At 43.7% G+C, this 25096-nt stretch overlaps 1 protein-coding gene and 1 long non-coding RNA gene across 3 annotated transcripts in view; one reads left to right on the plus strand and one right to left on the minus strand.

The window, feature by feature from the left end:
• Positions 1 to 25096, plus strand: part of Slc7a8 (solute carrier family 7 member 8) — a 58518-nt gene that overhangs the window by 17297 nt on the left and 16125 nt on the right. Inside the window, exons 3-4 of one of the 2 annotated variants that reach the window (XM_040274474.2) lie at positions 917 to 1121; positions 2034 to 2185. In XM_040274474.2, coding sequence (XP_040130408.1) covers positions 917 to 1121; positions 2034 to 2185 — 357 coding nt within the window. Of the gene's footprint in view, positions 1 to 916; positions 1122 to 2033; positions 2186 to 16285; positions 16411 to 25096 lie in introns of those variants that run through there. The other variant, XM_013364507.4, reaches the window with a different exon arrangement.
• LOC144377860 (uncharacterized) overlaps positions 1 to 25096 on the minus strand; it is a 31065-nt gene that overhangs the window by 3842 nt on the left and 2127 nt on the right. Inside the window, exon 2 of the long non-coding RNA XR_013439087.1 lies at positions 2513 to 2699. This is a non-coding gene — a long non-coding RNA (uncharacterized LOC144377860). The remainder of the gene's footprint in view (positions 1 to 2512; positions 2700 to 25096) is intronic.

Consider the following 25096-nt stretch of genomic DNA (forward strand, 5'->3'; position numbering starts at 1 on the left):
GGATTAGTGGAAAGAGCATTGGATTAAACATCAGGAGACTGACTTCAAGATCCAATTTTACCCATCAGTAACTATGGAATTTGGAGGAAGCCACTTAACCCCACTGTGTCTTAGTCTCTTGGTTTGTAAAATAGAGAGAAATGTCTGCCCTTCCTCCTTTTCCTGGATTCTGAAAGGTTGTTGTGAGGGGCAAATGAAACAATGGAGGGGAATGACCTTTGGAAGAATGTAGTGCTGAGGCTTTGCATATTGTACTCCTACAAACCATTTCCAGACTACTGGGAATGTTTTTATAGGGTTATTTCATGTTCTTCGCTAAGGGTGGGGCTGTTGTGTCTGGGGTAGAAGCCAAGCTTCCAGGAGTGCTGTCCATACTCATAGGTTTTGAAAACCTCCAGTCGTGGGGTGTCCAAAAGATTTTGCCCTTTGGCTCCTTTTTTAAGCTTTCTAGTTGGTAGATGGTCTCTGAGAGCTGCCCACTTTTCCAGTCCTGACATTATCTGCCAATCTTAGACCCTTGTCACCTTGGGTGGACCATGTGTAGCCCAGTTACAGTATCCTGAGATTCAGTATTTGCTTATCATTTACTACTGTGTAGATTTAGACAACTCTCTTGGTATCTCTAAGACTCAGTTTCCTCCTCTGTAAAATATAATAAACGTTATATTGACTCCAGAGTGTTGTTTGGAGAATTAAATGAAGCACGTAAAGTACTTTAACCAAGTTCCTGGCCAATTCTCTGCTCAGAGGTATCCCTACTCTAGGGAGAATTATTGCTAGACACATTTGCTGAAGATCATTTACTTATCTCATAGGCAATTTAGAATTGGATCAGAGATGTGACCACCCTGCAGAGGCCAATCCTGCCATGTCTTGACCTCACTGTCTCACTTGCTTTTCCTGGTGCTTTCTACAGGGAACATCATTGGCTCTGGAATCTTTGTCTCACCCAAGGGTGTGCTGGAGAACGCGGGCTCTGTGGGCCTCGCACTCATTGTCTGGATTGTGACAGGCATCATCACAGCCGTGGGAGCTCTCTGCTATGCTGAGCTGGGGGTCACCATCCCCAAATCTGGAGGTGACTACTCCTATGTCAAGGACATCTTTGGAGGACTGGCAGGGTAAGCACATCTGCGGAGGCCTAAGTGGTCTAGAAGAAAAGGAGAAAGGTGGTTCTGAAACAGGTCAGATTGGGGGTTTCTAGTCTCAATGTGCAGTCTCTGCGTGGTGCTGCCATTTTGCCTCCATGTCATGGTCGCTAGTGTAGCTTTGTGTCCCTTTAATATTCCTAAGAGTGATGGAGAACTGGGTTGTAATTTTAATCTCTTCACTGATCTTGGTGGGCAAGAGTATGAGCCAAAGCAAATAGAGCTATGTGACAACACTGATGATAGACTTCCAGGAAAAGTTGTCACAAAAACGTAGGCCTTTTTTTAATCTTGAGAAATGAGAGTGACCAGTAAATGTGCCGTCTTTTCATATTACTGAGGATGATGCCCTCCCTCTAGAATCAAGCCCTAATCTGGAATTTGCTCAGGTTCTTCAAACCTGCCAAGGAGCTCAGCTCTCACTAATGGGTCAATGGGTGTGAAAGCCACTTCCTGGAATACCCCACTAGGTGCTTCCCCCAGCAGTTGCTAATATAGCCACACCCTTAGCATGTCCTGGCTGTCAGAATCCTGGGTTGCAAATTTAATCTTTCCCCCAGTGAATGCTGGGGGCCACAGTGGCAGAGAAGAGATGATGAAAGGAGAAGGGAGAGAGAAAGATGCCAAGACTGGTGTTGGTGCTAGTTGAAACTTAGCTCTCCATTGTTAAACAGTTTTACTGCTGTTGCAGAGCTCTGGGTGTCTCATTTGGGGTGGGGGTGGGAGCTGGGCTCTTCTCCCTGAAAATAAAAAAAAAAAAAAAGGAAACACACCCCTTTAATCTACCTGTCTCTGCTCATGGCTGCCCACCAACTTGCCTAGGCTCTCTTCTGATGACTGAATTCCTGCCGTGCCCTTTGGCGGGCTGTCCTCTTCCTCCTTCAGGTTCCTGAGGCTGTGGATTGCTGTGCTGGTGATCTACCCCACCAACCAAGCCGTCATCGCCCTCACCTTCTCCAACTATGTGTTGCAGCCACTCTTCCCCACCTGCTTCCCCCCAGAGTCTGGCCTTCGTCTCCTGGCTGCCATCTGCTTATGTAAGTATTGGCTTGCATGCATCTGATTTTCCTTCCTGTTCTCCTGGTTTTTTTGTTTTTGTTTTTTTTCCCCCCATTATTTTTCTCTCCATTTTTTACAAGTGTATTTTGGAACCATGGACTCTGCATATAATTATCTGGTGTTTTAAAAAGAAGGAGAAACTTATTGGAGGCACAGTCATTTTTACTGACAGGGCTCTTAACATGAAGCACTTTCACCTATATTATCTGATTTGAGCCTCATGATAAAACCATGAGGTAAGCTGGGCCAGTATTATCATTTTCCTAGAAGAGATAAGGAAACAGAGAGCCAAGCAAGTAGCTTACCTCAGGACACAGGCCCTGAGTGCATCCAGGTCTTCTGATTCCCTCTCCAGCATAGCACACCTTGCCAGTTTCTCTTGGCTGCTCATAGGAAGACTGCTTTGGCTTCGTAGGAGAAGGTCTGGTCCACTTCTACTGGCCAACTCATACTTTGCAAACTTCTTGGGAGACTTTGTCCCTGGTCTCTGCCCTGGATGAGTTTTCAAGATTGATTGATTAATTTTGGTACCAGGGATTGAACCCAGGGGTGCTCAACCATAAGCCACATCTCTAGCTCTTTTTTATTTTTTGTTTTGAGACAGGGTCTCGTTAAGTTGCCCAAGCTGGCCTCAAACTTGCCATCCTTCTGTCTCAGCCTCCCAAGTTGCTGGGATTATAGGCATGTGACACCACATCTGGCTAATTTTTACTTAAGTATTTATTTATTTAGGTACTGGGGGTTAAATCCAGGGGTGTTTTACCACTGAGCTATATCCCCAGCCATTTTTATTTTTTGAGACAGGGTCTTGCTAAATCGCTGAGGTTGGCCTTGAACGTGTGATCCTCCTGCTTCTGCCTCCCCAGTTGCTAGGGTTACAGGATGTGTACCACCGTACACCACTTGGATGAGCTTCATAAATGGGGAAAGTCATATAAACAGATGTAGTAGCTATGATTTAGTCAGTTTCAGTAAAAATTTAGGGAAGGGGAAAGATCTCTGTGAGCTGGAAAAGGTAGAAAAACTTAAGAGAGAATTTCCACAGAGCCATGTTTCTAAGAAGTGTCAGTGCTGATCTCTATGGCCTGGAGTATTCTACATCCTTAATCAAACACTAACTTCTCAAGCAACTACTTGGACATGTTTCAGAGGTCATACTTCATAGTTGGCTTGGTCCCTGCCTTCTTACAACTTCTAACACTCACATACTTAGCTGAGGATAGGGATGTTCCTGGCTATAACTTTCCCAAGTCAGGCATTTCTTTTCCATCATGCTGGTGGGTCGGGGAGGGAGGACCATTTACTTACCCCAATATCTCTTACAGGCAAGCATCTGGAGCCTTGACAAATTTGTCCTCTTTGGCAGAAGAGGTCAATTCAGGGAGAGACCCCACCACCTAAGAAACTTCTAATGAGGGGCTGGTGATGAGGCTAAGTGGCAGAGAGCTTGCCTAGCATGCATAAGGCCCTAGATTTAATCCCTAGCTACACACCCCCCCACACACATACACACACACAGTTCTAATGTGGAGTTGAGACCCTTGTTTGGGACTTTATTCCTTGTGCTTGGTCAGTCCTGTTGAACTAGGCTGAGCCCCTGAGCCTGCATCTCCACTCCACACCATCTAACTGACTTGACTCTCTGGCATAGTTACTCAACCCACCTCACTGTCAGATGTGGATTGTAAATTGTAACCCTATTTGTCTCAGGAGGGTGTGAAATGTGTGAGAAGAAATGGGATGCACTCAGCACAGCAGTGGGCACCTTGTGTCCCAGCCATGTCAGTCACTGAGGATGTCAAACTGCAAGGCCACTACATCCTTGGTTTTTAGCTGGATCCACAGCTGAGGGAAGGGGAGGATGGAGGGCGTGGGAATGCAGGAAAAGTTGCTGGTTTTGCCATCAGACAAGCTAACAGGGGGAGGAAGGGGAAGCACATGAGTGCTGGTCACTGCTGTTTCTGTGTCTTATGCACACAGACAGCTTCCTTTTTCTTGCTGATGCTGCTGAAGTATCTCAGACAAGAGGCCACCCTTGCCCTCCTACTAGAAATCAAGAACCCTTGGGTTGCTGATTTAGCTTACTGGCAGACACAGGTCCTGTGTTAATCCCCAACACCAAAGGAAAGATCTTTGAGACCTGGTGTGGCAGCACACGCCTATAATCCCAGCCACTAGGGAAGCAGAGATAGGAGGATATCAAGATAGAGGCCAGCCTCAGCAATTTAGCAAGGCCCTACACAATTTAGCAAGACCCTATCACAAAATTTTTAAAAATAAAAAGGTCTGGAGATGTAGGTCAGAGGTAAAGCATCCCTGGGTTTAATCCCCTTACCAAAAAAAAAAAAAAGACACTCCAGGAAGTTATTCAAGGGTTTGACCAGTTTCACAAAGACTACTGGGGTAGCACAGCCTTGGGCTTCCCCTCAGGGTGGGCCCAATCCTCCCAGGAGATTAGAATTCCAGTTTGAATTGGTGTGTTGGTACACACCTATGATCCCAGTACCTCTGGAGCCTGAGGCAGAAGGATCACAAGTTCCAGTTCAGCCTAGACAATTTAGCAAGACCCTATTTGAAAACTAACTAACTAAATAAGTGTGTGACTCAGTGATAGAGCAACCCTGGGTTAAATTCCCAGTACTAAAAAAAAAAAAATAGAGTGTTCCTGCTTGTATCCAACTCCAGAAAGTCATAGTACACAGTCCCCTCTGCAGCTCACGCCTCACCTAGACACTGCTAGCACCAAGCCAGGAAGAAACTTAGAAACTGGCTGATAACAAAAATGAGGAGATCCTTCTCTTTCTCTTTACCACCATCAAAGATTCAATAAAACCTACCTGGCCTGTCTTCCAAGAGGAACTGCAAGGAAATTACCTCGAACTTGACAGTGTCAATCTTTTTTTTTTTTTTTTTTAGGGAGAGAGAGAGAGAGAATTTTAATATTTATTTTTTAGTTTTTGGCGGACACAACATCTTTGTTTGTATGTGGTGCTGAGGATCGAACCCGGGCCGCAGGCATGCCAGGCGAGCGTGCTACCACTTGAGCCACATCTCCAGCCCCCGACAGTGTCAATCTTGTCCTCCAAAGACAGGAATTTTTCAGTGCCCTTGAAATAGGTGTTCAAGTATTTCTCCTTTGTAATCAGATTTTTTTTTTTTTTTTGTCCTGTACTGGGAATTGATCATCTCAGGACCTTGTGTATGCTGCTAGGCAAGTGCTCTACCTCTACATTAACCTCACCAGTCCCAAGAAAGTCTTAAACTTAAGCCTCTTCCTCATGTCACCTTTAGGGGAAATGGAGAACAGCTCTGTTTCTCATGCTTTGCGGTGTCCCTTTCCTGTGGCTGTGAAGGCCACTGGATGTTGTACACATCCACGTATGTGAACACTCACACACACACACACACACACACACACACACACACACACACACACACAATTCTTCCTTCTCTTCTTTAGGCCTGATGTTCCCAGTTGTTTTAAGTGCATGTACAGAGGTTCTGTTTTCCAGTTTGTTGAAGACTTGTTTTCTAAACTCACTTCTATATAGTCCCTCAGATCATCTCTTAAGCGATCCAGTGAAACAAAAACCAGGCTGTCAGAAAGGCTTGGTGGATGCCATTTTTCACTAACATTTTTTATTCCAGCAGCCCTCTGACTCACCCAATCCCACCATCTTCCAACCCACTCTATCTTCTTAGCAGGTGCCAGATAAGTTAACTGCATAAAATAGGTACAATATTTTGTTTGTTTGTTTGTTTGCCGGGCTAGTGTTGAACACAGGGACTTGTACTTGCTAGGCAAGTGCAGTACCACTGAGCCCTGGTACAGCCTTCTTTGGAAATCAAGCCTGGAGAAGCTCAACCTAGCTCTACTCCTGGCAGAAGCTGTAAAGAGCTTGGTTATGATGAGAACGTATTTACATAGGAAATTCTGCTTTCTGCTGTCTCATTTTGGCATGCTGTTGATGGGCATGAGAGGTTTGGGCCACCCTCCGTGGAGAGGTCACTGGTGTATAGCTAGGTCCTAGAGGACAGGGCACAGAGCCTAGCAGGGAAAAGCGGGTGTGGCAAAGCCTCAGGGTTGGGCTTTGCTACGAGGCAGGAGATGAGGTCAAGAATAGTTCTGTGGTGGGGCCGTTTTTGGAAGCGATTAGATGAGAAATGAAGTTGTGTTGAGCCAGATGGTGGGGGTGGAGAGGCGGAAAGAACCTGCTGTAACTGGCTTGCCTGCCGGAGCCCGGTGGTGAGAGGGGGGGTAGTTGGAGAGGGAGAGAGAAGAAACTGCAGATCTGGATCTCGCTTATGCAACTGCAGCGCCACTTTGAGTTATTCTATTATTTAGGTCAAAGCTGATTATTCACTGCTGAGTCAGCAGAATATCCCTGGCCACCCGGCAGCAAAAAAGGAAAGTATTTTTACATTTTAATTAAATGAAAAGCCTTTCTCCCTTCTCCAGAGCAAGCATATTAGCAGAAAAAGGGATTTAGGAAAGGGGACTGGGAGGTATTAAAACTTGGTTTCCAGCGCCTTTTATGATTTCCTTGTTGTCTCTCTTTTCTTCTTTTTAAAATTATCTCCCTGGTAAATGATTATATTCTCCATGTAAAAGATTCAAGTCAGACATAAAAGAGAGTCAACAGAGAAAGTCACCCTTATCTTCACCTGGATCCTTCCCCTGTCTGGTGGCCTTAGTATTGGGGATGTCCAGTTGGGGTCCAGGTGTGTCTCGAACAAAGAATTGAGCAAGACACACAGAAGTAACAGGCAAAGTACAGATTTGTTGAAGGAGAAGGTCAAAGTAACACACTGTATAAGGTAGAGAGGGATGGGTTGAGCAAAAGAAAGAGGTTCAAGGTCCTGGTGTCTGGGAATTAGTATCTTGTGTGTTGAGTTGTAAGGCATTCTCTTCCCTATAGAGATGGGACCAAATTGAAGACCTTACCATTTGTTCACATTGGCTACCTTATATTACCTCATTAGAACAGTGTCCAATTTTCCCCACTGGTTACTTTAGAAAACCTAATTAAAATGCTGTCCACTTTACCCCATTGGTTATTTTAGATTACGGAACCTGTAGGCCAGGTGTGGTGGTGCACACCTATAATCCCAGTGACTCCAGAGCCTGAGGCAGTAAGATCAAAAGTTCAAAGCCAGCCTCAGCAATTTAGGAGTCCCTAAGCAACTTAGAGAGACTCTGTCTCTAAAATATTAGAAAGGCTGAGGATATGGCTCAGTGTTTAACTGCCCCTGGGTTCAATTCCTGGTTCCCAAAACAAACACACACACACACAAAAAAAAAAAAAAAAAAAAACAAAAAAACAAAAAAAAAACCTGAACCTGTGGCAGGAGTTCATGGGTAATGTATAATAAAACTTAACATAAACAGGGACATGATGACTCTTCTCCCTGTCTTGTCCTCCAGTGGCATATTTCTTGTACCCTGCCTCTGCCATCTTGGAGTCCCTGAACACCTATCTAGCAGTAATAGTGAATATATATCATTACAGTTCTAAATAAAATGCAGCTATTGATGTATCTGGGTATGTAGTCATACATATTGACAGGTTATTTCTGCAACATACTCTTTTATCATGTAGCCCCATCGTTTGTCTGTTACTGGGTTTCTAGTGTCAAAAGACAACAGTCTTATTTTCTTTTTTGGTACCCAGGGGTGCTTTACCACTAAACCTCATTCCCAGCCCTTTATTTTTTAATTTTGAGGCAGGGCTCTACTAAGTTGCTTAGGGCCTCACTAAGTAGCTGAGGCTAGCCTTGAACTTGCAATCCTCCTGCCTCAAGCTCCTAAGTTGCCATGATTACAGATGTACACCAACATGCTAGCAACAGACAAAATTCTTGACTGGCTTTTCTCAGTTTCCCAACCCCCAGGACCTTGTACATGCAGGCAAGTGCTCTACCACTGAACCCCCAGTCCTTGGCTTTATTATTCATTGTACAATTTGGCAACAATTCATTCCATAAAAGAGAATAAGCATTCCAATGGTCCAAGCAAAAGAATTTGATGATTTTTTTTTTTTTTGTACCAGGGACGGAACTCTAGGATACTAGACCACTGAGTCACATCCCTAGCCCTATTGTGTATTTTATTTAGAGACATGGTCTCACTGAGTTGCTTAGCACCTTGCAGTTACTAAGGCTGGCTTTGAACTTGAGATTCTCTTGTCCCAGCCTCCCAAGCCTCTGGGATGATAGGTGTGTGCCACCAAGCCAGGCAAGAAGTTGATTTTATGGACAAAGAAGGACTTAAAGAAAGCAGAAACAAAATCCCAAAAGCCAATTAGTCATTTCAAGTTACTGTCCTTATAAGGTGGGGACAGAGAGACATAATAAAAAGAAAATAACTATCTAATTATCATCAGCTTATTTCAAATTACTTCTTTGTGTAAGGATTAAAGCAAAGAGAATTTCATTATCATATCAATTGAATCTGACTTTTTTGGACAATTTGACTGTTATCTTTCTAATCCTGATTCTCAGCAGGTCCAATAAACAGTCTACTTTCAGTTTGGAAGGATGGAACTTTAGTATAAATGACTTCATTTTGACTTTAACCCTGATCTGTTGGAGTTCAGTGTAGGAGCTGAATCTAAAACAGTAGTTGGTATTTTTTTCCTTCCTTCCCTTCCTTTCTTTTCCTTTTTCTTCTCTCAGTGCTGGGGATGGAACCCAGGCCCATTCTAGGGAAGCACGCTTTAACACTGAGCCATTCCCCTGCCCCAGTACAGATCTGTGCATCTTACTTCCTAATTACAGGCTTTCCTTTGGGATCTGTCTTTCCCCCGTGGGACTTCCTGCCTGGCCCCTTTCATTAATGCCCCCTGTTCTCCCTGTAAGTCTTGCCCTAAAGAAATTCCTTCTCCTTCCAGAAAAGAATAACCTGCATGCATTTCACAAGGAAAAAAAATGCTTATCTTGTTTTCTGTCTTTCTGCTGAGATTCCTAAGAGGCTACTTTTTTTTTTTCTAGGGCTTCAGATTTCTACTTCTTTCTTGAGCTATTTGGAAAGGAAAGAACTTCCTTTATTTCTTCTAACCCTGAGTTGCTCTCTACAATTCCTCTACAAAGACTCCAGCTGCCTGGAGCAGGATGTTGTCAGTTGTTTTGTAAATCTCCTGTAAATTAATCCCTTGGCATTGAGGGTTCTACAGTCTTTTCGATTCTAATCCCTTAACTTCAGTTCATCATCCCTTGAGCCTTCATATTCTCTAGCCTCAGACTTCTCATCTCAAACATGAAACATGTTGCCTCAGATACCTGGGTGCCACTGCCTTCTTGTTTTTCTCTAGTCCCCAAAGAGTTCTCTGGATGTGTCTGATCAATCTTGTAGGTAAGAATTCCGACAAATACAGACTGGTCTAGATTTGATTCCCATTTATCTAAGACCCCCTTTTTTTTCTCTAAATATCTTCTAACTAGCCAGCATTTAAAATCTAAGTATATGGAAAGTCTCTTAAGTTTTACTCAAGGGTTAATTCAACTAGCACTGCATTTTTCTTTCTTTTTTTTTTTTTTTTTTTTTTACTCAGGGGCACTCAACCACCAAGCCACATCCCCAGCTCTGTTTTGTTTTTTATTTAGAGACAGAGTCTCACTGAGTTATGCCTTGCATTTTGCTGAGGCTGGCTTTGAATTTGTGATCTTCCTGCCTCCATCCTCCCAGCTGTTGGGATTACAGGTGTGTGCCACCATGCCCGGCTCATTTTTCATTTTTATGATACATTAAGACTAAAATTATTCTGGAAGTGGATTTCCAGAAAGCTCATCATTATTCTGGAAGTGGATAACCAGAAAGCTCATCAGTTATGCATCGTATTGAACATGTAGTGGAGATAAGGTATGACTTATATGGTCTTGGAAAAGATTAAAGTCTATTGACTGGCATACCAACAAATTAATGACAATACAAAAAACAATCAAAAAAGAAACAAATAATAACAATAAAGTGTGATTTTAAAAATGAAACACAGAGAGAGCTTTGAAATTGGGAGGTGAGTGCTAGGGAAGGCTTTCAGGTTGAACTAAAGAAAGGCTTCAGATGGGTAGAAAGTAGGGGACAGCCAGACTTACCAAGTCAGGTAAGACTTGGGATCAAAAGAGAAACAGCCTATTGGAGAAAAACAAGTAGCTTTATGTGGGTGGAGCCTAAGAGAGTGATAGAAAATGACACTGAACAGGTAAGAAGAAGTCAGATCTTGAAGGATCCTGTATATCATGCCCCAAAAAAGCAGACTTTGCCAGATGCTCTGGCACACAACTATACTCAGGCAGCTGAGGCAAGAGGATCACAAGTTTAAGGTCAGCCTCAGCAATTTAGGGAGACCCTGTCTCAAATCAATAAGGGCTGGAGACGCTCAGTGGCCAAGCGACTCAGGGGTTCAATCCCCAGCGCTGCAAATACAAAACAAACAAACAACAACAACAAAACCCACAAACAAACAAAAATTAAGAGAAAGCAGATTTATCGAATGAATCACTGAAGAATTTGAGTAGTGGAGTAAATATGATTAGGCTCAGAATTGGGTGAAACCTGAAACCAGGAGAAAAACAGGCTAAGTATTTGTCTGGGCTAGAGAGGTTACAATTTTTTTTTTTTTTTTTTGGTACTGGGGACTGATGTCACTCTACCATTGAGCTACATTTCCAGCTCCTTTTTAATATTTTGAGTCAGGGTCTCATTAAGTTGCTTAGGGCCTTGCTAAATTTCTCATCTTCTTGCTCTTTTTTATTTTGAGACAGGGTCTCATTAAATTCCTGAGGCTAGTGTAGAACTTGTGATTCTCTTGCCTCTGCCTCCCAAGTAGCTAGCATGTACACCAGAAGATTTTAGGAGTACAATCAGCTGAGCATGTTGAATTGTTTGACCACCAAGGAGGAAGAATCTAGTTTGTCTGGAATGTTTCAGCTTAACTATATTCAGCGCTCATGATGAACAGTTAAATGTTTTCTACCTCTGCCTTTCAGGTCCTCCCATGGCACTGAGGGGAGCTGGACAGTTTTTGGTTAGAAGTCTTGCTCGGGACATTACCCCTGGATCCTATTCAAAAGCCTGCTCTAAAGCAGTGAAACTTATAAAGGGATGGGAACTCTTGGTCATGTTTATCAAATGCCCGTGACATACTAGATAGTGTTTTGGGCACAGGGGATACAGCAGTAAGCAAAACCCCTCATTTGAAGCAGCAGCAGTAGAAAATGAAGTCATCTCTCTTAACAACTCTTTACTGAGTCTACTTGTGTGTCTTCTATAGGTACCCCAGGGGATACAGAATCATTCAAACATTCTCAAATGTTGAGTGTCTGTTATAACCCAGGCACTGTGCTAGGCATGGGAATACTCAGTTCCTATACTTAGGAACTCACAGCCCAGTGCATAATTCCAACAAGTAGATAGAAAATTTCAGTTTTGAAATGGTAAGTTTCCCAAGAGGACAATATCTAGAGAGTTAGCTGAAAGAGAAATAGAAGTAGGGAACGAGGGTGGAAGAAAATATTGGAGAAAGGAACATATAAGTTTAGGCCGAAAGACCATTTGGAGATGAGGCAAACTGTCCAGCATGGAGGGGAAGGGAGAGTGAGATGGGGCCAAGAGAATGTCCTCTCAGGAGGGATTAACAATGACAAGGTCTGAGGACATAGCCCTTTCAGGGGCACTTCAGGTAGTTCTGTACACCTACACCACAGCATAGATTAGGAGGTAGAAAATGTGGCAGACATGGGAACCTCATTGTGAAGGGCCTTTTGGGCCATGCTTAAGAGGTTGGACTTTACCCCAAGAGCAAAGAAGTTTTTATTGAGGATTGAACTCAGGGACACTTAACCACTGAGCCAAATCCCCCACCTAAATTGCTGAGGCTGGCTTTGAACTCTCAATCCTCCTGCCTGAGCCTCTCTAAACTGCTAGGATTACAGGCATGCCCCACAGCACCCAGCTGAATCGAAGGTTTTCAACCAGAGGAGTGACATTATCATATTTCTATTTTAAAAGAATCATGCTGCAAGGGTACAGGATGGATTGTCCAGGGAGAAATGTCAGAGTAAGAAAACATTACAGTGCAGGGACAGGAATATAGGATAGAGATGACAATGATGTGACTCAGGGATGGGGCAGTAGGAATTGAGAGAAATAGATGTCTTTAGGTATTTAGGAAATAGAATTGGCAAGACTTGGTGACTAAGGGTGAAGGAGTCAAGGATGGTGCATTTTGTTGAGGATATATGTGCAATAAATCAAGGATAATACTAGATCATATTTTAATGTCTTTTAAAAATTTTGTTCTTTTTGTTAATGGTTTTTCATGGGTATGGTTTAGTTTGGTTAAGTTGGCCCCTTTGTCTTTGCCACCCTTCCCATTCACTCCAACACTTAAGATCTGATACCAAGAGGCAACCCCTATGCCTTTGAACTTCATGTTTATAATGGCAGAGTGAACTACACATTTTTTTTTTTTTTTGGTACCACTTGTTCACTGAGCCACATCACCTGCCCTATTTTGTATTTTATTTAGAGATAGGGTTTCACTGAGTTGCTTAGCGCTTCACTTTTTGCTGAGGCTGGCTTTGAACTTGGGATCCTCCTGAGCCTCTGGGATTACAGGCATGCACTACTATAACCTGCAAAACTACACATTCTTCTTCTTTTTTTTTTTTTAGTGGTAGATGGACACAATATCTTTATTTTATTATTTTGCTAGGATTGAACCCAGTGTCTCACATGTGATAGGCAAGTGCTCCACAACTGAGCTACAACCTCAGCCCTAAAACTACACACTCTTTAGTGCCATTTCACCTCCCTCCCCCACAGGCCTCCTAGTTCTAATAGCCCTGGAAATGAAGGTATCTCTGTTAACCTCATATTATGCTTCTGTAATAGGGACTCAGTCTTAAGCTCTAATGAAAAGAACAACTTGTACAGTGCTTTATAATTTATACATCATAGTAAGCAACTGCATATGTCACAAAGAATTCAAGAGTTTTATGAAGGTCTTCTTCCCTAGAGAGCCATTAGTGTTGGACAGTTCTGCTCCCTCCCATTTTGGCCTTCTGTTTTGTTCCACTGGTTTCAGTCCTGTGTGTTCTCAGCAGGCTTTTGCCCTCCACTGGCTATCCCAGAAGTCAGAATCTTTTCAGTTTCAGTTTGCTTCATCCCACATCACCTCCTCTTTCGTGAATCCCTGTAGTATCTCTCCTGGTCTCCATATTTTACTCTTGGTCCAAAGTTTTGCTATTCAAAGGGCATGCCTACATAGGCCATGCCCTGGAAATTGGGAAACGAGAGAGGGGGGACTTGTGGGATCATCTCCACCCCTGCATGGGGAAACAATAAAGTGAATTGAGGTCCCCCCAAACTGGAAGTTTTTCAGGAGTTAACATTCTACCAGGTGTGGTACCAACTTGCTTCCTTTTTGGTAGCAGCCAAGAAACTTGTATTCTCCTCTGCCCTTTTTATTGCTGACTTTCAAGGATCACTTTGTTTTTCCCAGGGAAGCTTATGCTTGTGTTTTTTTGTTTAAGTTATCCATTAACCGTGTCTGCTGAACTTTTAAGGGTTAATATGACACACCAAATTTATATCATTTACTCACAAATACAAAATCAGAAGACTTATAGGAGAAGAAGGAGGACCAGTGGTACTGGGAGCTTTGAGGAAAAGAAGAAAGGGCAAGGTTTGTTTTGAGAGTTTAACAAGGTTGAGCAGCGCTAACTGTCTTCAGGGTTGGGTTATCACTGAATCATTTTGAGAACTTTGTTATTACAGGGCTGGAGACTTCCCAGAAATGGAGGCAGCCTGAAGACCCCTTCCCTCAAATTGCAATTCTTGTGATCAAGTCAGAAAGATTTCAGACAGTTGCTCAGAGTAACAAGCATGAGTTTATTGAATGGATAAGAAATGGGAAGGGAGACACTCTCAAGGGAGAGAGTGGGTCCTCTCAGAGAGGAGAGGAACAGTGTGCTTCTTCTACATTCCAGTTTTACTGGGGATCCTAAAGAAGTTTCCAGGAGTCCCACCCAGGTCCACCTCTTGACTTTTGATTGACAGCAAGTTGATATGAGACTGTCAAGTTTACTGCCATGACAACTCTAGATCATCTTGGCTCATACTGACTGGTTCTAATTGGATTCTTAACCATAAATTCTTTTTTTTTTTTTTTTTGGTACCAGGGATTGAACTCAGGGGCACTTGACCACCTAGCCACATCCCCAGCCCTATTTTGTATTTTATTAGAGACAGGGTCTCACTGAGTTGCTTAGCTCCTCACTGAGTTGCTTAGGCTGTCTTTGTCTTTGTCTTTGTCCTGCCTCCGCCTCCCAAGCCTCTGGGATTATGGGCATGCGCCACCGCACGGGCCTTAACCATAAATTCTTACAGATTTTATGGTTAGGAGGAATTATCCTTATCTCCCTGAGTTTCAGGATTTAATCTGTGAAAAGGGTCACAAAAGTCTTGCCTTTCAGGGTAATTTGGGTTACTATTATCAACATTATTTCAGGCCTGCATTTCTCCTGCAGATAACAGGTAGTTTTGTTGAGCAATGTGACATAGCTTGTCCATTTAAACCAGGCATGGCTGCAGGTAAATTTGCTTTTTTGGAAAAGAAAGCATGTGGGGGTCAGCACCGAGTCTATTTTATAGAATTATTCCCTTAACTTCATGTTCCTATTATTCTCATCTGTCTGTCCCCTATCTTTGTGATCTCGGTCACAAAGGTTTACAGACTTCAATGAACACTAACAAAGTCCACCAGCCTTCCAGTCCAAGAACCCACCAGATCTCCTAGGACCCATACGCCAAAACTTAATATGATAGACAGTCAGGCAAACCCTGCTGAGCAGTGCAGAGTCATCAGAACCACTCTATCCACCTTGTGTCTGGGGCAATAGTAGATGAAATAACAGAAGTTTTTCAGGTCCAGGCTGGAAAAATAATGAGTAGGATTAGAATGAGGCTCTGCCAGGTGGCCCAGCAAGGCAAATCTGACTTTCTGGGTATCTTCATTTTTTCTCTTCTCCTCGACACCAGAAGCTCAGGAGCCATGTTTAGCCGAAGGGAGAACTACTCAGCTCTTGGAAAACGCTGAGCTGGGTGTTCAGGCTTCTTGGCTCCACTAAGTGCTGGCTGGTGATTCAGCAGAAACTCCAGGTTCAGCAGCTGGCAATGAGGGGAGCAGGATAAGAAGGAAGGGGAAGTAGGGAGGGGGTGGGACAGCAGGGGGCCAGAGCTTAGCTAATAGAATCCGGAAAAGCTGTGTGATTCTGGGCCTTTTTCTCTGACCCCTCCTACTCTGCTTGCTTGAGAGAGGCCCTTCAGGAGGGAAGGCTCAGAACACCTTTTCTTCCTTATAGGAGTTTCTGATATTTCTGAAATGTCAGTGCTTTCAGATGAACAGGACTGAAGAAGGGAAAACGTTAACTCTACTGTGGTAGGCAAGATCTATTTCAAAACCAAACTCACCACTGTGTACTTTAAAGACACTGGGATCAAAGCGTAATTTATGAAGAAAGCTGCTTTGATTTTTTTTTTTTTTTTTGCTTGCTATTTCTTTGTTTTGATGTTTTAATCTTTCAGCAGTCCAGTTATTTACATGTATAACTTCAATGGTCAAGTTATATTACATAATAGGAACCTTTGTTTTAGGTAGGCAGGGTGCCTGAAGACTATAATTTGGCCTTTCTCCCCATATGAACAATGTCTTGATGGGGGAGGGTGGGTGTGCGGTGGAGAAGGGAGGGAATCTGGGAGGGTTCTAGCTAACTCTGTCTCACCGCCCCTACCCCATTTGTCCCCAGGCCTTATCAGTGCCTCTGGTTGTGTGCATTAGAACTCAGAGGCTCCGTGTTTTCTTTGCCTATCAGCCCCTTTTGGCAGCAGGCACCGGTTACCTCCTAGATCTGGAAACAGATGAGGTTAGACCAGCCAAACCCAGGCAGTTTTTCCACAATTAGCAACACGTGCCCAGTTCCTCCCTAGAGCAGCCTCGCAGGCCAAGGAGCCCTGGCCAGCCTATGAGAGAGCGGAGCGTGGCCACACCCCCTCCCGCAGCTGGGCGGCTGCCCCTGCTCCGCAGGGCATCCTGAGGGCTGCGCTGAGGGGCAGTACCTCACCTTTTTGCTGCACCTCCAGAGCCAGGGAGGCAAGCCTGCCAGAGCGCAGCAGAAGGCAGAGAAGTGCTCGCCCCAGCAAAAGGTGAGACTAAGAAACCAACTTTTCTGGCAGGCCCATGAGCCTGATGAAATTTATGACTGTTTCAGAGTCTGGGAAGCTCCATCCCAGCAAGGTGCTTATTTTGAAGTTCTACAGAGGAACAGGGCGTTCTGACTTTTACAAAGTGGCGTCACTGCTTCCTTTTTCAGCAGCTGTCCTTTATATCTTTCTTTTTTTCTTTCTCCCAGCCCCCTCCCATTTTGGCCTTCTGTTTTGTTCCTGTGAAGCTCCTTTTCTCTCATTTGTGCTGTTCCCCCCCATCCTTCCTTCCCCCTGTTATTTCTTATGTTCACTCTTTCCCTTTCTTTTTCGCCATCTGCCTTTATGGACTTTGGCATCTCTGCACATTTTTCTCCTTCCTACTTGTCTGTTTTCTCTTCCTTGGAGAGTCTTGATTCTAGTGATGTTAAAGGAAAACAAGTCTTTTCAGGCTACCTCCAGCCCGCTTCTGAGAAAGGTGCCAGACAGACAGACCAAGAAATCCAAATGGAGGTCCCCATGTTGGGGGAAATATGTGACAGACATTGATATGGGGGATATAAGATATAGTTGATGTGGGGATATAACATCCAGGCATGGTGGTGCACCCCTGTAATCCCAGTAACTGGGGAGGTTGAGGCAGGAGCATTGCAAGTTCAAGGCCAATCTCAGCAACTTAGCAAGACCCTATGTGAAAATAAAAAACAAGAAGTTGGGCATGTAGTTCAGTGATGAAGCATCCTTCACTCAATCCTGGTACCAATAAATAAATAAGGTGGAGAAATTAGTTGGCCTGTGGGAAATGATTTTCTAAAGCCCTGAGGTAATGTGCCCAATTCTTGGTTTCTGGGGAGCAGCCATCTTATTCTTCCACTTTTACCATGTTAGCATCTTACTTATTGCTGTCCCGACCCCAATCTGGATTGGGGTCAATGACAAACTCAGAGTCCCAAGTGGCACTGTGGTAGTGACCATGGGTATCACTGACAGGAGCAGGGAAAGGAGATAATGTGTGGGTTGGATGAAGGGAAACAAGACTGATGTGTATATGATGAAAGGAAGACTGGGGCTTTGGCCAAATAAGCAACTGGGAGTCAGGAGAGCTGTCCCAGTCCTGCCTTTCCACTAATTAGCTGGGGTCTTATTTCATTCAAGCATAAAATAAGGTCTGGGTCTCTAAGGTCATTCCTGTCTCTGATTGCTCATGAGGCTGTAATTGTAGGAGTAGGGTACAGGCCTGGAATATCTGTCTTTAGGGACAACTTTGTACAAGGAAAGCCCCAACAACTGGCTCATTTTTCTTAGCACTGTTCTTATAATAACCAGTCTAGTCCCCTGTCCAAATGGCCCTATTTTAAATTTCATCCAGACCAGAATAGTATGGTTCATGGAGCAGCAGCTGGCTTGGTAGAAGGAATGAGATCGGTCTGGGGATCCATGTGGAAAAGCATTCATTGGCTTACTGAGAAAGGCACAAAACGACCCTTTACTTGCCCAACTTAGCAAGAAGCCAGAGACCTATATCTAGAGTATGGGAGTACTTAAAAACACTCATCCAGAGGTCTCTGGGGATAGTCTTTACTTTGTGAGCTTTCTCAGGGACCCATTTCTGCCATCTCAGGCATTTGCCTTCCCTGCTACCCAAAGCTGTCTTATGATGTCATGATGTAGAAAATCCTGATACTTATTCCCTGGAACAGTGCAGTGGTTCAATAGTCAGCTCCCTGATATTTTCTGTATAGATTTATTCACCTGTTCAATAGCTTTAGCACCTACTGTTCCACACAGTGTTTTAAGGTCTGCACACCACACTAGCCAGCAGGACATTGATGGTTGTCCATTGCTAGTTGGCACATGGGAGCACATGGCAGTTTCATTCTCCTCTGGGTCTGTGGAGGGGACCCCTCCTTGGCCTTCTTCAGGACATTCCTGCCCAGCACTCCAGAGACACCTGAATCATAAGGGCTGGTGTGATTTTTCTGTTGAGAGGGTTGACCCTCTCACTTCTGGTCTGGTGCCTTACCCTTATGCTCACCAACTCCACAGCCCCAACTCCATCCTTGTGCCTGCAACCCCACACTGGGGTCTTATTTCATTCAAGCATAAAATAAGGTCTAGGTCTCTAAGATCATTCCTGTCTCTGATTGCTCATGAGGCTGGAATTATGGGAGTAGGGTACAGGCCTGTACATGGGTTGAAGGATCTCAGGGTTGGTCATTTAATAAGGAGAATCCTGAGAAAAAGATGAATCAGATTAGAAATTGGAAAACTGTCAAGGGGATAGGAGGAAGTAAAAAAGGACAGGCAAGGCAATTATGCCAAATATGCAATTTGGCCCCCGTAAAGCCAATCACACCACTCCCTTTCCCAACCATTCTGCTTGTCCTCTCATTGACAGCATAATCCTGAGAAAATCATGTCCTCTTTTTGATTTCATTTCTATGAATATTTACCAAAAGGTACCTAATGTTCTGTCCAACAATAGAACTCCGTAGCTTCTGACTCTTGAAGATTAAAGAGTATTCTCACAATTCATATGGACCATGTCTCCACTTCACAGAGAGGAAAGGAAAGCAGCAAAAGGTTAACTGACTTGTCCAGGCACCTTGAGAGTAACAGACCAAGCTGGGAGGGGAACTAGGTCCTTTGGAAATTTCTAGTTTTTAAATTCTATGGTTCTCAGAGTCAGACCAGCCAGGTCTCTTTGAGAAAGCCATATCTGTCTCCTTCTTTCTGCTATTAAGCCTGCCTCTTCATACTACTTCATTCCTTATACAAGTTACTCTGAACTCTACTTGCTTGTTCTGCCTTCAAAAAGCATCAGAAATCCACATGGAGCTGGGCATGGTGGCACATGCCTGTGATCCCAACAATTTGGGAGGCTGAGGCAGGAGGATCACAAGTTTAAGGCCAGCCTGGGCAGTTTAGCCAGACCCTGTCCTAAAATTTCAAAAAATTAAAAAGGCTAGTGATATAACTCAGTGGTAGAGTGCCCCTGGGTTCAATCCCCAGTACCTTGGAAAAGAATCCCATGTGGGCCTTCACTTACCAGGTATCACTAAGTGGAGTCAAGGGGAAGAGTGATAGGTCACAATTCCTGGCTTTGATGTTGCAGGAACTTCAAAGCAGCCCACAACTCCCTGATCCATCCTTAAAACTTTCTAAATGAAGATTTGTTTATGCTAGTGATTCTTGGATGTTCTATTTCAAAATTATCTAGAGAGATTAATTTTAAATTGCCTCTTTTACCTCCAGTCTACAATATATTGAGGTAAAATTTCCTCCATAGTGTCGCTCCCAGTCTTCCCTTCCAGAATATATAATCCCCTAACTTCATGTGTCCCACACCCACTGAGTCAGGTTAGGTTGACTTAGCCTAGAGAAATCACAGAATGGGCTCCACCAAAGTGTGTCTGGTATTGTCCATGACAACATGGTACACTGAACATGCACTCTATACCCTCTGTCTTGAATGAACTAGGACAAAGACTTTGGAGATAACATCTCTTGGCTTTTTTTTTTTTTTCCTTTGGTACTAGGGATGGAATGCAGGATCACTCCACCACTGAGCTACATCCTCAGCCCTTTTAATTGTATTTTTGGGAACAGGGTCTTGCTAAGTTGCTGGGGGTCTCATTAAGTTGCCCAGGTTGGCCTCGAACTTATGATCCTCCTGCCTCAGCCTCCTGAGTAGCTGGGATCCCAGGCATGTGCCACTATGCCATGCTTGACTTTCCATCTTGATTCCTCTCACAGCCTTTGATTGTAGTCTCTGGTCAGTAAAATAAGACCAACACAATTATGGGATAAAGAAAAAGGGAATCATACCTGTGACGATCCTGGCTCTCCACTTGTTTTCAAAGAAGCTTGTAATTCTTAGGCCTGTATTTGTATGTACATCTGAGTTGTATATGGCTTGAAGTTATATGGAATATGGAGAGAAACCTGGGATTAGATGAAGAAGGGCTATGGAGTCTTTTACGCTGAATTTTTGTACCAGGAGGAGATAAGAAAAGCATTGCTAGAGTTATTATAGGGCAAGCTGGTTTCTTACTGTATTGAATTATCAAGGAAAAGAAGAGAAGGCAGGGTTGGGAAGCTGGAAGAATTGGAATGTTGTCACATAGTGTGGAAATTTGCCCACTGTATCTGCACATTGGTGACCTCATCTTTACTACTTACTAGAATGCAGGGTCACTCATCTTTGCTACTTACTTACTAGAGAGAGCCCCTCCATTCCCATCTCCTACTATCCTGCAAGGCCTGTGACAGACATTCCCCTGGAGTCTGGTGTTGTCCATGACAACACAGTACACTGTGTGTGCCTGTTTGTCCTTGTTTTTGGTGCTAGAGATTGAGCACAGGGCCTTATATATACATACTCTACCACTGAACTACATCCCAGCCCCACCTGGTTCTCTTTAAAAGATTTTCTCTTTAAGATTGTGTCCCTGCTTTCTAGTCTTTCTGTGTTATGTCTGTCCCTATATTCGTTTTTCATTCCTATTGCTACTGTAACAAATCACTATAATCTCTTTCTTTCTTTGTGTATGTGTGTGTGGTACTGGGAATTGAACCCAGGGGCACTGTACCACTTAGCAACATCCCTAGCCCCTTTTTGTTTGTTTTGTCTTGAGACAGAGTTTCACTAAGTTATAGAGGGTCTCATCAAGTTGCCCAGGCTAGCTTGAATTTGCAATCCTCCTGCCTTAACTTCCCTGAGTTACTGGGATTACAAGCACATGCCACCACACCACAATCTTATTGGCTTAAAGCTACACAGATTCATCATCTTACAATTCTGGAGGCCAGAAGCCCTAAACTCAGGTGTTGGCAAGGCTGTGTGCCTCTGGAGGTTCTGAGGAGAGTTATTTCCTTGCCTTGTCATGCATTCTATGGCTGATGGCACCTTCTGACTTCAAAGCCAGTGACATACCATCTTCAAACCCATCTCCCTCTCCCTCTCTTTCTGACCTCTGACTCCATTATCACTTCTCTCTTTGTAACTCCTGTCCCCCTCTTATAAGGACTCTTGTGATTACATCAAGCTTGTTCAAATAATCCAGGATAAGCTCCCCGTCTCCAGATCCTTAACTGAATCACATTTGCAAAGTTCCTTTTGAATACTCACAAATCACAGGGATTAGAATGTTGACATGTTTGGGATGGCCATTATTTGCCTTCCAAAGCCCTCATGAGATGCTGTCATCATTGGGAGGAAGTGAAGGAGAGATTTCTTAATATCAAGGAATCAAAGTCTGGTGGTTAAGCTTGAGGTGGAGTTGAGGTCACTTTCTTTGCAAGGAACAAACTTGCCCACCAGCTACAAAGTGAGCAATCAGAGTTCCAGGGTGGGAACAGTATCTCCCCATCTCTACTAGTCGTAGCTTTCCCAGGTCAGGAAGGGTTGGGTCCCTCTTACCTATTTGTCAGTTAAGGAGCTGTAGGCTTTGGGCAGGACACTAAATCCTGGTTTCTAATTTCCCCCCGTTCTTTGTATCTCTCCTGTCACCTTGATGTTAAAACTCTTCTTCTGAGTGGATTAAGAACCAACCCCTGACTTCAGCATCTTTTTGAAGCCTCATGTCCTTAATAGTTAGTTTTTTCTTTTGTACTGGGGATTGAACCCAGGGGTGCTTTACTACTGAGCCACATCCCCAGTCCTTTTTATTTTTTATTTTGAGACAGGTTCTTGCTAAGTTACTTAGAGCCTCACTAAATTGCTGAGGCTGGCTTTGAATGTGAGATCCTCCTGTCTCAGCCTTCCGAATCACTGGGATTATACATGTGTGCCACCACACCCAGCCTTGGATGGTCTTTCATCTTTTTTTTTTTTTCCCATGAAACAAAAGGGAAAGAGAGGCAAAAAATACCTAAGAGAAACAGATAAGCCTGGGATTCTATGGGGGCCTCTAGAGAAGCAGCAGCTACTCCCACAGCTAGATTACAATGGACAAGAACCAAAGTTTTATATTTTTTATTGTTTAGCTGGACCAAAATGTGAAAACTCACGTTGCTAGGATCTCCTCCTCCTCATATAGGAAGCATCTTTAATTTCCTAGGGCTGAGTTAGGGGCTTCTAAGGGATGCCACCAGCTTCCATGAATAACTCTGCTATCGACAAATTGTTTTGTGATCATCTCTTAGCTCCCTTGTCTCCCACATTACACTGTCTACTCCCTGAGGGCAGAGACTTGTGTCTTACTTATAACTTCCCCACATACCAGAGTGCCTAGCACTAGTAGATCCTGTGTAAATGATGGATGGATAATAGATGGAAACTCTCCCATTTCAGGCTGCAGTAGTTACTGATCCCCATCTATGTGTGGCCTCTCTGAGGTCACTGGATTTCAGGCACACACAATACAGGGTCCAGCTGAGCAGAGGGGGACCTCAGTTGCCAGCAACAGAAAGGGATGGTGGGTGGCAGATAGGTGGCAGTAGCCAGCTTCCTGAGCAAGGCAGGGTTTGGCAAACACCCAACCAGTATTGCCTTCACTCTCTGACCTTTCCTCTCTGGAAGGAGGCTCAGGTTTCAGCTGCTTTGAGGGAAGCTGTCCTGCAGCACCAGCAGACTCAAAGTGCCCTGTCTTCACTCAGTCACATGCTGTGATGGCCCAACTTCAGGGCAAAGGGTGAGACCTAGGGCCAACAGCATTGTTCTGAGGAGATTAGGGGGCACAGCCAACCTACCTATCACCACCTCATTCTTAGTTTTTCTCTTTTAAGTTTTGAAAGATCTCTGTGAAGGTAAGAGGTTAAATATTAGGTAAGGGTAAGGGTAAGGTTCTTGTGATGTTGTGGAGATAAAGCCTGGCCAAACAAGACACTGACAGCAAGGCTGTTTGACCGAGTGTCCCTAATCATCAGATACCTCAATCACTGGAGAATATCATGGAGCTGACAGTCAGTCTGAGGAATCTTTCTGACTGCCATGACAAGGACCATCTTGTAAAGAGAGGATTTTCTCTCCCAGCATACATGAAGTGGCGACCTTCTCCCTCTTGCTCTTAGGAAGAGGGATTTCTTCAAGTTTCCTACTCTGCTCCTGTTTCTCCCAGCACTTTCTTGTCTTCTCTCCTCCCTGCCTTTTCCTTCCCTTGGGGGAAGAGGATTTTCTTCTCTAAGGTCAAGATCCCATCCTCGAGCCACTTGGGTTTTGTTTTCTAATCTTCCTTCTTTCATAAGCCACCTTCTGTGTCCTTTAGTCCTTATTGCTGTGTCTGCCTGGATTCCTGGGTTCAGAGACCCAGCCTGGTACCCAGCATGTCTCAGGTCCCTGGGGAGAAGCTGAGATCACAGTCCCAGTTGTTGAGAGTGATTTTGATTGGATTGTCACCAGACACATGATCTTGAAATCCTTACTGAATTGAGTAAGATAACCAATGTGTATTTATCAGGACGTCTCTGTCCATCTGGAACATTCGAGTATTTACAAAATGTTCTCCCTCTCCCTGTTCAGGCACTTAAAAATCTTTCCTCTAACAACATGTTTTGATTCTCCTTATATGACACCATCTTGGATTACAGCTTCTCCACGAGGAGTCAGGAGTTTTATTCTTGAAGTTGAGCTTCCTGTTGTTCTTTTGGTTCCCTCAAACTAATTGGGGACTTACTGTCTCCTATTGAAAACATTCCTGGAGAAGGGAGACTGGAATGTGTAGAGGAGGTGAGATTGGAAGACTAATGGGAATGTGGCATTTTTCTTTATTTGCAGGCACCAGTATGTGTCCTGGGATTAAAAATATGAAAAAGAGCTGGGGTTGTGGCTCAGTAGTAGAGCACTTGCCTGGCATGTGTGAGGCACTACTGGGTTTGATTCTCAGCACACATATGAACAAATAAATAAAGGTCCATCAATAACTAATAGAAATATTTTTTAAAAAATGAAAAAAATTATAGTCCCTGCATTCCTAGTCTACAAAGAGAGAGAGAGAGAAACTCCCCTTTTTTTTTTTTTGGTACTAGGGATTGAACCTACAGACACTTTACCACTGAACTACATTGCCACCCCTTTTTGAGATATGTTCTCAGTAAGTTGCTGACGGTCTCATTAAATTGCTGAGACTGATCCTCCTGCTTCAGCCTCTCTAGGTGTGGGAATTACAGGTATGTACCATTGAGCCAGACCATCATTTTATTTTATTTATTATTGTCTTTTGTTTGTTGTTTGTTTCATTTTTGCAATACTGGTGATTGAACCCAGGGGTGGTCTGCCACTGAGCTTCAATCCCAGACCTTTTTATTTTTTCAGACAGGATCTTTCTAAATTGCCCAGGCTGGCCTCAAACTGGGATTACAGACATGTGCCAACGCATCCAGCTTATTTTATTTGTTATTATTATTTTGTATGTGTGGTGCTAGGGATTGGGTCCAGGGCTTTGTAAGTGCTTTACCACTGAGTTACATCCCCAGTCCAAAGATTATTTTAATATAAAGAAATACCCCAATTAGATATAAATAAGGTAGGCTAAGATTGCTCTAATGAAGAAGGCCAACTTTGTACCTTCTTTATAAAACATGGCTAATATATCTTACCTTGCAGGCATGTTGTTAGAAATAAATAAAATCACACAGCTTTGTGGAACAGGTGACATTTGAACTAGATCTTGATAAACAAAGAGTTTGCCAGGTGGAGATGGTACAGAGAGAGAAATTACAGACTAATAATAATGTCAGGACTTGCCTA

Source organism: Ictidomys tridecemlineatus, chromosome 5 (genome assembly GCF_052094955.1).
Source record: "Ictidomys tridecemlineatus isolate mIctTri1 chromosome 5, mIctTri1.hap1, whole genome shotgun sequence".
Classification (NCBI taxonomy): Eukaryota; Metazoa; Chordata; class Mammalia; order Rodentia; family Sciuridae; genus Ictidomys; species Ictidomys tridecemlineatus.